Source organism: Pongo pygmaeus, chromosome 9 (assembly GCF_028885625.2).
Source record: "Pongo pygmaeus isolate AG05252 chromosome 9, NHGRI_mPonPyg2-v2.0_pri, whole genome shotgun sequence".
NCBI classification, from domain to species: Eukaryota; Metazoa; Chordata; class Mammalia; order Primates; family Hominidae; genus Pongo; species Pongo pygmaeus.
Window position 1 is genome coordinate 103,047,455 of NC_072382.2, and position 13,143 is coordinate 103,060,597.

Below are 13,143 nucleotides of genomic sequence, written 5' to 3' on the forward strand. Positions count from 1 at the left end.
ATAGTAGGCTTATGTTTCAGTTGTTGCTTCTTATTATAACACCGAAGACCTAATATTTAAATAATCTATTCCAAACACACTTTATTAAAAAAAAAACACATGTCCATGGTGAACATAAGTCAAAACTCTTGCCACTATTGATAAGTCAGATCTACTCAGTGATAAGATCTGAGAAATTCAATTAGGAAAGCAGCTGTTTTCATAGTTAGCATCCCCAGGAGTCCCCTGTAAGCAGGAGGGTAAGGGAGTTTAGAGCAACAGACCCTAGAGTCAGAAAGCAAGGGTTACACCCTGGCTGTTCCACACACAGCTATGGAATATTCAGCAAATTACTTAATTTTTGTGAATTTCAGTTTCCTCTTGGTGAAATAGAGATAATAAAGGCAAGCATGCAAGGTATTTACCTGGCTCTAAAAAGGTAAGTTATTATTTAATATTAGAAAGCTTCCTACATTTTAGAGTCCCTCCAACTCATTTGTAAAATCCCCTCATTTTGCAAAACAGGAACTAGAGATGAAGTCTTTACCAAAACATTATTTATCCCATGGACTTACATAAACACTGTTAAACTAATATTTATTTAATTTGCAATAACTATCATCAAAATATCTGAGATCACATACGTTGTGAAGGCTTCATTTTGTTTTGCACCAATGTAGTAGGAGTAGAGATTGAACATTCCAATCATAAAGGCCACAAACACCATAATGAATATGACCATGAACTTGAAGATGTCTTTGACGGTTCTTCCAAGTGATATCTGCAGAGGTCCAAAGCTTTCATTTGCTGGTAAAATATAAGCTATCCTAGAGAAACTTAAAACTACAGCAATTGCATAAAGACCTTCAGATATTATTTGAGGATCAGAGGGGTCCCACTTTATCCTGGCTAGGAAAAAGCAAAGACAAAGAGTTGTGTGAGTTTCTTCAAGTTGTTTATTTAGGTAACTTCTTTTTCTGCAAAAGAAATACAGTTACGTTAGAATCCAGTTTTCGAATGGAACTCTCCTATCTTAAAGGGCTTCTTAAGTGTCTGCTATAGTTGAGCTTCTTAGTTTATTGAGAACATGACTCTCCTGGTTGGCTAGCAATTTCCCATAAGGGGATAGCATAATAGTTAAGAGTTCAGACTATAGACTCAGTATCTGTAAAAATTCATGTATATATATGTACGCACACACACGTATAACAAAGAACTTATGCAAACTACTTCTCTTAGTTTTGTTCCCCCATTTTTGAAAATGAGATAATATCCCTTCTAACTCTCTTGTCTTTGTGAGAATTCAATAAGTCAACATATGTTCAGCATTTAGCAAGTGCCTGGCACTTAATAAATGGTAGCGTTTATTATTCAGTCTTAAACTATAATTACACTATAATATAATTTTAGGCTTGTGGCATATTTGTAGTCATTTAAATTTATTAGGAGTAACTTTTATTGGTCTCTCAAGTAAGTCTATTTTTACCATAAAATTTAGCAATTATTCACTTATGATATTTTCTGGCATTATTACATCAGGTTATCAAAAATGCAGTTAAGATACCATTATGAAGAAAAATACAAAACAGTGTGCAAGAAAGGGGAAAAACATAATTACAAATTTGTAGTTGCTTATTTGCTAAGAAGTGGAATTAGGAAAGGATAACAAGAAACTAATAAAAGCAGTTTCCTTTTTTATAGTGCTTTGAATATAAGTATTATCCACAAATAGCTTTGATTTTTTTAATTAAGTGCATTTTTAAAAATCTTAAAATTAAACATTAAAATAAACATTAATAATAATAATGGAGCCCTTATGTGATATTGCCAATAAACTCGCAAGTGAATGTTAACTACTTTCTTATCAGAGGGTTTGAAATGAGTATTCAAAGGGAATATATTTTCCCCATCCAGGTTTCTACGAGGTGGTAGTCTCCTTAAGTAAATAACCGAACCAATTTCCATCCCTTAGTCACTTTCTTCCTGGAAAGCTGGAACGACTTATCTGATTGCTAAACTGGGATGAATAACTGGACATAGCTGGCTCGGCATTACCTTCTCTCTCTTGGGGATTCTCTGGTCCTCCATGGAAGATCTCTCTTGATTGGACACTTGCTGCCATCCTCTTTTTGTGGGGAGGACTGCCCTGGCCCATTGCTATCTAGAAATTGGAGGATATGTCTGCCTAATTCTGGGGTTCGTTATTACTGAATCCATGAGCTAATAGAACTATGTCATCCACCCTGGATTTTATCAGTGTTAGAGGTGATGATCTGGCCTCCATATTAATTTCTTGTTTTATTCCTCAACTAATTCTAAGCCTGGTTGGGAAACAGTGGTGTTATTGATTGGGGAACCTCTCAGAGATCCCAACAATTCCTTTGTTTTCAAATACTTTTTATATATCTTAAATGAAAATGGCACTCAAATGTGAACTTTATTATATATATTTATGGTGCACAACTTGATGTTTTCATATATGTCTGTCTACATTGTGCAAAGATTAAATTAAGCTAATTAACATATTCATCACCTCGAATATTTACATTTTTGTGGTAAGAACATTTAAAATTTACTCTTTTAGCAATTTTCAAGTATACAGTACAGTACATGATTATTAACTCTAGCCACCATACTGTATATCTCCCTTATTACAAGCTTATTACAAGCTCCCTTATTATAAGCTCTAACTAATAAGTTAGAACTTATTTATCCTATCCGTGTACCCTTTGTAAACTTTGTACCTTTGACCAACATCTCCCCATTTTGTGCCCTTTACCCCAGCTCCTGACAACCACCATTACCTTCTACCTCTTTGAGTTTGACTTTTTTTAGATTCCACAAATAAGTAAGATCATATATCATTTGTCTTTCTGTGCCTGCCTTATTTCACTCAGCATGTCTTCCGAGTTCATTCATGTTGTTACAAATGACAGGATTTTCTTCTTTTAAAAGGTGGAATAGTAGTCCATTGCACATATGTATACACACACACACGTGTGTGTGTACATAGACATATATACACATGTATGTGTGTATATATATACACACATATACATATATACACACATACACGTATATACACACACACATATATGTATACAGAGAGAGAGATACAGAGAAATAGATCAAATGTGAACTATTCTTAATTTAAAAAGAGGGAAAAATAAATCCAGGACATAAGACATGTATGTATTCTCAATGAAGTTTGATAATTAGCCAATTGATCCAAGAGATAAAGGGAGATGAGTCTTGTGATTAAGAGAGTTTTCCAGCGAGTAGAAAAATCAAAAGAAGAAGCGGAAAGCATGCTTCCTCACATATAGATGCTCATTCTTCAGATACAGATGTTGGAAACTAACAAACAACTTTATGAGAATTGGGCAGTAACCGAACTACTACTGACATCTGTTTTACAAGAAAATTCTGCATTTTTATTTATATTGACTGTACTGTAAACTCACCCAAATTGTAGTATTTCACATTGTCTCCCAATGTTACTTTCGTCAAGTCTTTCAAAGTATCATTTGCGTCAATGATGCTCTGGGCTTTGGAAGCATGCCAAAATGCCATGAATCTCGCAATGAATGATGCTGCAAAAATTGCTAACATTCCAAAATCAAGCATATTCCACAACTCAAACAAATATTCCTTGGGGCCTTGAGTCCAGATTTCTTTACATTCAGCCCATATCATGCCTGCATCAGAAAGGGGTTAAAATATCAATTCAATTGCATTCAGTCTTAGCTGTTCTATAAAACAAAATATGTTTGAAAGGTCTCAGCCTGACATTACAAAACCCTTCAAAGTTTGGTCCCAGCCTACCATCCCACCATAATTCCCATATCCTCACAAATATCATAGTCCAGAAATATCAGTGCATACCTGAAAGCAATTTGACAAAGTTCATTGAACACCTTAAAATAACAAATGTCCTACTGATCAATTAATTCCACACATAAAAATATATTTAAAAGATGTTTATTGTAGGATACTTTATAATAACCCAAACATACCCACACACTCAAAATAGAAGTAAAATGGAAGTGGGACTTCCACAGATGGAGTATTATGAAGCCATTTGATATGATATTTTATTAATTACCATGGGACAGTGACCATGAGAATGTGTCTCAGTGACATCCAAATATAGGAATTTGATTGATCACAGGCCTCACCTACTGCCTTCTGAAAACAACTGCCACTTTTGTCCAAGGCCGTGTCTCCCCGTGGCTGCTCTCAGCCAATTACTGAGGGTGCCCCTTCTTAAGAGACATGGGACTCCTCTCATGGCTGACTTTGGCTCAAAGATTTCATGACAGCCTTGCCAACCTTTCCTTAGACTGTGTAAAGATCTAGGATGCTTCTACCCAACCTTCCTGCCTGCTCTCTGTCCCTTGGGGTTTGACTTGTATCCCTGCCTGAGAGCCTTTGAGACCTTTCTTAGCTCTCTTGCCATTTCCTCTCACAAGAAATGTTCCTTAATAGAATTCCCATTTCCCTTAATAAACCTGTTGAACATTTAATCTTTGTGCCTGCTTCTTGGAGGACCCGGACTAACATACACTGGAAAAATCTTTATATTGTAATGCTAAGTAAAAATGTTTAAAATGTTATGATGTATGGTTTATGTTTAAAACCAGCACAGTGAAGGCCTAGATGAGATGACAGGAACTTATTAATAGTAGTTGTCTTTTTCTGGTGGAATTATTAATAGTACTGCATATTTCTTCAAAATTTTAATGTAGCATTTAGGAACACTGGATTTGAGATCAGGCTACCATGGATTCGAGAATTTGTTCTTCCATTTGTCAGCTGTGAAGTCTTTGATAAGGTATTTAAACTATCTAAAACTCAGTTTGTAAAATGGGAATGATATTGGTTTATTCCCACTTCATTGGATTGTTATGAGCCTTAAATAAAATAGTTCATGTGAAATACACAGCTCAGTGTCTGGCACTCGGAAAAAATTATGACTAACATTTATTGAGTGCTTACTATTTAAAATTTTCCATGATTGGCACATGTATTTTTTTCTTAATTTGAAGAATCCCACTTTTTAATTAAAAAGAAGTTGCTGGTCTCGAACTATTAAGATACTCTACTCTACTCTGACATCCTGCCTCCTACTGGAGCCATCTGGAGAAATACAACCCAAACTCCAACAACCGATCAAAACTTGCCTCCATCAAGAAGTCCTTCACAGCCTCGAGTTGAAATTAATCTTCTCCTCTTACCCTCAGCAACCACCTGCCTCAAATTCTCACATTTGTCCTAAATGTCAATCAATCACAGAACCTGCTGTGTGAATAGCTGCAGAGCCCTGTGGGGATTAAGGAAATGCCCCATCTCTAATTTCCAAGAGCACATCATGTGCCTTTTCTTAAAGCCAGCATTAAATGCAGCATAGAGGACATGGATTTAAGAGAAGACTTCATTACTTATTTTGAGTTGTTTCAAGTTAAGAGGGGACTAGGATTGAATTCATATATAATCTGGGGGATCAAATTTGTAACAGGAAATATGGCAGTTTTATTCCCCCTACTGTGTTCCCCGGGTTCCTGTCAGCCTCACTAGGAGATGCGGATGGTTCAGAGTAACAAGCGTGGGGACTAAAGGGACATTTGAACTCATGCAGTCTAGTTGTTTTCAAAGCTTCCCCTCCTCTTGTTCCTCCCACTTTTCCATTTTCTTTTCTCTTTCTCTCTTTAAGAAATAGAATTCTTGGCACAAATGATGTCTTCCTGAAGCTTAAAAACTAAAACAAGTGAGCTATTCTGCTTGAAGGAAAAGTTCCTGTCTCATTTGTCCTGAGGACCCCTGAGAGCTGCCAAGGAGAGTTTGAAATCCCACATCAAGTCCAAGCTCGCCCCAAGCAGGAGACTTCACAGGGATCAAGCCTCTGCTCATATAGATCTTGCGATAAGGTGCTTAACTAATTCTGAAGGCTGCTCATGCCACTGTTGAATTTTCAGAATATTCCTTCAACGTGGATGCAGTGGTTCTATTTTTGCTCTCTAGAGAGGTAGCAAATGAGTCAGCTCCCTCTGCCTTCAAATTTCTTTTTACAAAAAACAACCAAAAAAACCCACCTGTGTGCTCAATAAATCTGTTTTTCTCTAGCAGAGGCAGGTTAACCATGAAACTGAAGCTTCAAGATGCCTTTACTTGCCCAGGCTCCTGCTAAGTCCTCACTTTGTCTTCTTTTTCTCTAAATGGGCCCCTCTGAATAAACAAGCCTCAGATTCCACTGGGTCTTACCCCATGCCTCACCCTCTAGGGTAAGCTTTCCCAGCCCCCTCAAGTGCTGTTCTGAAAACCACTCACTCTCCTAACTAACTGCTGTGCTTGAAACGCTCCTTAGTTTGCCAGTTGGCTGCATGGGACCCGGGGCCTGCAGATGTTGTCTCGCCATTGGGTAATTACTGCCCTCGACTGCCATCCTTTCCTTCTGTTGAAGAGTCAGCCCAGGACCGCATCTGCTTTCTCAGCAGCTCAGACTGGCCATTAAGTGACAAGTGCTCCTAAGGCCCTTTTCACCAGTGTCTTCAAGCACGTCCTCCTCCCTGTGTTCCTGCTACATGTCCTCTCATTGATTTGAGCTCACTGTTATGCCTTGTCAACATCTCCTAACACATCAGTTTTGTCATTTAGCCTTTCAACTTTTTGTCAACTAAAAATTAGATAAATTTGCTTTGTGACTAATAGTGTCATCCTCTCCCTCAAGCCCAGATAACACACCCAACATCTCATCTAAGTAGGCCACTTCTTATTAACATTTCCAGAAAGTACAACAACTTTCTTTCAAGAATAACTTCAAAAAAGAAAATAAATACCAATGTCAGAAACTGAACCAGGAATGTAACATAGGCTACAAAAGTGTCAGCTATCCTGAGTTGTTCATTATTTTCCCTTTAAATAAACACTGTTAGCTAGTCTCTGAAGTCAAATACAAAGGCTGGTGGGACAAAAGTTACAAGGAAAATGCTTTTGATTAAAGCCTCATTTAATATTCCTGTGTTCGGTTTCTAAGTGAAAAAGGAAAAAATATATATAAAGTTTAAAATAAAACTGAGACGGCTGGGCACGGTGGCTCACGCCTGTAATCCCAGCACTTTGGGAGGCCAAGGTGGGCAGATCACCTGAGGTCAGAAGTTTGAGACCAGCTGGACCAACATGGAGAAACCCCATCTCTATCAAAAATACAAAATTAGCCAGGCATGATAGTGCATGCCTGTAATCCCAGCTACTCGGGAGGCTAAGGCAGGAAAATTGCTTGAACCCAGGAGGCGGAGGTTGCGGTGAGCTGAGATCGCGCCGTTGCACTCCAGCCTGGGCAGCAAGTGTGAAACTCCGTCTCAAAATAAATACAATAAAAAATCAATAAAACTAAGACTAGTATGAGGAGAATAATTTATGGTCAAGAATAAAATGAACGTGTTATATAAAATATAACTCACTGAACTCATGCAGTCTAGTTGTTTTCAGAGCTTTTCATTCCTCCAGTTCCAGGCATGATATTCCTTCTATATTCTCCCTCTTAGAGACTGCAGTCACTACCTACCGGTCCAAGGCAGAACCCACAGCTCCTCCCTTCTGATGTGCAGTCATCACCAAGTTGGTTGGAGTTTACCTGTTAGGGTGCTCTCAAGTTTATACATATTTTATATATAAAATATAATATGTTCATTTTATTCTTTACCATAAATCGTTCTCTTCATACCCCTTTATATAAAATTTAATTTTTAAAATCCTTTACCCCTTACAGAAAATTTAATTTTTCAAAGTTTAATCTTGTCCTAAAACAGTCGTGTTTTGCCTGATAGGAAAATAGCACTTCTATGTAAAAGTGACATATAAATGCTTAGTGAAAAGTTGAATAATAATTGTAATTATCTGAAATTTCTTGAACATGTCCATTGTGCCAAGCACGGTATTATTTACCTTACATATACTAACACATAAATATAAACTATGAGACATGGGCTTTTAGTTTAACAAGATAAAGGCCATGCACAAGTGATTGTTTATTCTTATTTTAAATCAGATATTAGAAGTGAAATATAATTTCTTTTTCTAGTCTCATCAATTAAATTAGAAAAGAAGTAGAATAAAATCAAAGCCATCTTCTGTATCCAAGATTTATCATTACTTTGGTGATACAATTCACATTTTATGCCACTATCCATATTTTTCCCTAAAACATATTCAGGAAATGAAGTGATTTGAAAGTTTTGAATAACTCAAATGCTATTGAATTAAATTTAAAATATTCCTATGGTAATTTGAAAAATGCTTCTTAATATTTTGATTGATCATCTCATCAAGCTCCAGCATGAAGCCAAGAAGACATGACCTGCCTTAGAAGTGATACAAAACTGATTGTCAATGCTTCTCCAGGTCCCTAGAGAGGGAGGTGGGATGTTGCGGGGAGGGAATGGAGAAGCCTGTGGATTATTAAAGGATTTATATGAAAATCTCTGAGCCTAATTTTCTTTACATCTTGCATATATTAACCCTACATGATTTTATGCATAGTCAGGGCCTTAAGTACCATCTGGAATTGAGGATTGCTGGAACTTTATTCAAAACCCAAATACTCCCAGGGATCATACTTTTCTACTACTGAATGGACATTTCCGCCTTGAAATTCCATGGGCACTTCAAAGTCAGTCATAACCTAAATTTTATCAGCTTTTCATTCCTCCAGTCCCAGACATGATCTTCCTTCTGTACTCTCCCTCTTAGAGACTGTAGTCACTACCTGCTGATCCAAGGCAGAATCCACAGCTCTCCCTTCTGATGTGCAATAATCACCAAGTTGTTTGGGGTTTACCTATTAGGGTGCTCTCAAGTCCTTTCCCCTATCTCCTGAGTTCCAGGCCTCATCCTCCTCTCAGGGAGCACTTCCATTGAGTCTCAGCCTCTGGACTCTTTAAAGCCACCCTCTATCTCACAACCACTGTGACCTTTCTAAAACATGATCAGATCACATCGCCAGTTGCTGAAAAGCATCCTCTAGCCATTTCTCCACCCTTATCTCCCATCACTCACATCCATAAATGCACCTTGGCTCCTTCTCTGCCTAACTTATCATATTTTGAGTGTGCCAGGTGTTGCCATAGTCCTACATCTCTAATGTTCCCGTGCCTTGTAGTATCCTTGTCTCCCAAACAGGTCTGGTTAACATTCTTTTATCCTGAAAGTACCAAATTGAAGATACTGCCCAGGAAGGGCTTCTTGCCCCTTCCACTTCACATCCCACCTCAGATTTAGATGCCCAATCTGTGTATGTTCATAATATCCCAATAACTCAATTATAGCATTTGTCACATTGAATTTTAATTATTGATTTACTTACTGACCTGCCTCCCAGACTTCACTTCCTTGAACACAGGGACTCTCTCATCACTTTAGTATCCTCATTACTTAACAAAGGCACTTAACAGCCACTGGATTTATTTATTCATAAATATCTAATTGAAATATCTTTCCTGTTTGCATTGTATTTAATGGCAAGCTACATGTATGATTGATTCTAAAGACAAATAGTATAGCAACTAAGACCATATTCCTTCTATTCCACTTACCACCCAACAGGCCTAAAGAAAGTTACTTGATCCTTAGATAAATCCTATAAAACAGATGTGATTATACATTATAGATTAGAAAACTGAGGTGCAGAGAAATGATGTGATTTGATGTATATAAAGTGCTTGGAATAATTCTTGGCACATAATAAATGTTCAATAAATGCAAGTGGCTGTTAGCTTCAATTTCTATCAAATCTCAATGTAAAATTGTGGTTGTGTTTAAGCTTGAAATCACAGCTCTCTCTCAAAATATGAATAGTATAATAGCTTTGTGTCACTGGTGGGATGTGATTGACACCATCCCTGTTGGTTTTCTTCCTGGGTTTTTCTTGGAAATGCAAAAGGCACACAGCATGTGAGAAGACTATGGCACTGATAATGAACCCAAGGCAACTGTACTTTAAGAACACAAAGAAAATTATGATGTGCGGTGCATTGTCTCGTGCTGCATATATTTGTGTAACTGATGTGTGAAAGAATCAGTGTCATTCAGTCCAGCTGCTAAGACTGCAAAAAGAAAACATGACAGAAAATCAGTCTTTACCTATTACCCAGGATATAATGAGCATCTCCATCCATGAGAAGCAGGATGTTTTCATCCTGAACAGCTGTTTTGCATTATCTGTGCTGGTTTCATTAGGAAGGAGTTTTGTGCCTTCAAATCTGTCAGCTGCATTCATGACTAGCAGTCCCAGAAAAATGGTGAAGGAGGCTGCGTGTGCTACAAACTTCATGAATGGTCCACGCATTATCTTCCCCATCTGCCACAACACACACCAAAATAAAATCTTAACTTTGTTTTGTACACTTTGCAAAACACACATACATACATGCAAGAATAAACATCTGCATATTCCAATGATCTCCTGAGATAATTGTTTATATTTATGTAATTCGTGATAGAGTAATATCTTTATGCTGTTACAAAACTTTGTTCACATTCCTCACCTACATGTGCTGATGTTCTTGATTAATAACTAAATACATGTATTTTTCTAATAAAGGATATTTAAATTCTTAAAATATATAATATTGTTGACAAAATATAGAGCATAATAATATCAGCATTATTCATATAAAGCAAACTAATTTAGTGGGTCTGAGGTATTGAGGAAGTGGCAATGAAAATATGAAACTGAGTCTACTTTGCAAGGTATAGAACCTTGGTGGGTGTCCTCACATATGCTTCATTGACAGGCATGCAATTCAGGCCTGAGTGGATGTTGTTATTTTGGTGATCTTGTAAATGCAGTAAAAGTCATGAGTACCAAGAAGAGAACTCCCAGCTGAGGAAAGGGCAGCAGGGCAGTTCCTACAGTGTATTGGAACAATCTCCTGGAAAGACACTGGATTTAAAGTTCAACATTTTAGGTTCAGGTTCCAGTTTCATTCCCTCATTAGCTGAGTGACAATGAGCACATTTCCTAAATTATGTGAAAACCAGATTCTTTATATGAAATACGGGGACAATAAAAGCTAGTGTGCCTTTTATAGTACAAGATTCATTTCTGTCTAAGATGTACAGATCTTCACCTAGGCAGAGTGAGGATCTAGGATATGACTAAGGGGTCTGGACATCCTCTGAAATGAACAAAACTTAAGCTGTGTGTGCAGTTTCCCCCACCCTTTAGGAGATGGTCCATAGCTTTCAACTGCTTTTCAAGTGAGTTTATTATTACAGAAAACTTTACAAACTAATAAAATACAACCAACACTTAGTTGGCACTGTTTTAAGTGCTTTACACTGTTAACTTGTAATCATTATAACAATTCAAAAGTTGTGCACTCAAATGCCCACTACCGGTGCATTCAAATGCCCACTTTGGATGAAGAAACTGAGGAAGTGAGGTCAATAAACTTGTTCAAAGTCACATATCTCATAAGTGGTAGAGCTGAAACTTGAACCCAGGCATTCCTGTTCCTAAGTGAATACTTCTATTTGGTTTACAGAGTAATTTCATACTTTCTCATCAATAGGCCTACATATGTAAATTATTAGGAATTATCTTTTAAGAGTCAGAAAAGATAAATGCTATCATGGAAGGAACACAATCAGTGTTCTCTATTTCCATACCTTTATTTGTCTATATGGTTTTCAAAATCATAAAAATTAGAGCTGGAACCAATTAACTTCTCTTGACATTCTGAATGTTAGGCCAGACACAGAACATCAGGAGATATTGTATTGTATCTCCCTTTCTCTCTCTCACATGTGGCGTGTGCAGTTGTCCCTAGGTATCCATGAGGGATTGATTCCAGGTCCTTCCATGGATACTAAAATCTAAGGCTACTCACGTTCCTGATATAAAATCATAATATTTACATATAACCTAGGCACATCTTCCCATATACTTTAAATCATGCCGACATTACTTATAATACGTAACATCATGTAAATGCTATGTACATTTTTGTTATAAGATACACTTTTAAATTGACATATATTTGTACATATATATGGGGGGAACATAGTGATGTGTCAATACATACAACATATAGTGATTAGATTAGGGTAATTAGCATAGCCATCATCTCAAACATCTATCATTTCTTTGTGTTGAGAATATTCAATATCCTGTTTATAGAATAATGCCAAAAGAAGTCTGTACCTGTTCAACACAGACACAATTTTTTTCAAATGTTTTCAATCTGCGGTTTGTTAAATCCAGGGATGCAGATACCACAGGTACAGAGGGCCAAAGAATACACACACACACACACACACACACACACACACGAGCTTTAAAGCCAATAGATTCTAGGATTGCAGAGCCAATCCAAAGTTACTTTGTAAAAGCTTACTGTAAAAAAATGCTTAGATAAGATCACCTACTGAATTGATTCAAGGAATATTTTTTGTTTTTTTTTTTTAGATCCTTTTAAAATCAAACTCTCAAATAATCAAACGATGGCAAAATTAAAACAAATGGTAGAAAAAGTAAGTTTGGTTTTCTTCTGCCTATTGTCCTTTGCTATTTTTCTTTTTAAATATAAACAGTTAAAAATAAACATCAATGTTATATTTCCATGATATGTTTTACATAAAACTTTAATTCTATAATGTTTTATGTATGATTTATTTTAACCGTGTATTAAAGCAAGTGAAAATGTATTGCAAGAATCCATATCTTTCTCATGGGAAAATCCATTATAAATCCTAAACCATTTTTTTTTAAATTCTCAATTTATTTGACTGTTTGAGGAAACCTGGGATTAGAGGCAATGACTGTTAGTGAAATTCATGAAAAAGTTATTTATCACCTGCCTGGTTCCAGGAAGAATAAGAAGCAGCTTTCAAGGACATCATACAGTAGAGCGTAAATTAAAATAGAACCAAATAAATAACATAAATAGAAAACACAAGGTTGGGGACATAAAATGGAGTTGAAATAAAGCTATCTACATTAGAATGAGCCACAAATCTGAAAACTCTGGAACCTTAGTTTAACTGTCCTGAACACCTCTAAAGTCAATCTTCAGTTTTCGGGACAAGGTGTCTGATCTGTGTGCCTGGCCCCTACCTGGCTTCCCTTCTTTCTCCACTGGCCTACTGACCTTTACATAACATTAC

The 13,143-nt window shown here is 36.7% G+C and overlaps 1 protein-coding gene across 3 annotated transcripts in view; it reads right to left on the bottom strand.

The window, feature by feature from the left end:
- TRPC6 (transient receptor potential cation channel subfamily C member 6) overlaps nt 1-13,143 on the bottom strand; it is a 137,696-nt gene that overhangs the window by 24,946 nt on the left and 99,607 nt on the right. For all 3 annotated transcript variants that reach the window (XM_054440836.2, XM_063671376.1, XM_063671375.1), the window contains 3 exons: nt 10,117-10,333; nt 3,444-3,677; nt 624-888 (listed from right to left, as the gene is read on the bottom strand). In XM_054440836.2, the coding sequence (XP_054296811.1) occupies nt 624-888; nt 3,444-3,677; nt 10,117-10,333 (716 nt within the window). The remainder of the gene's footprint in view (nt 1-623; nt 889-3,443; nt 3,678-10,116; nt 10,334-13,143) is intronic.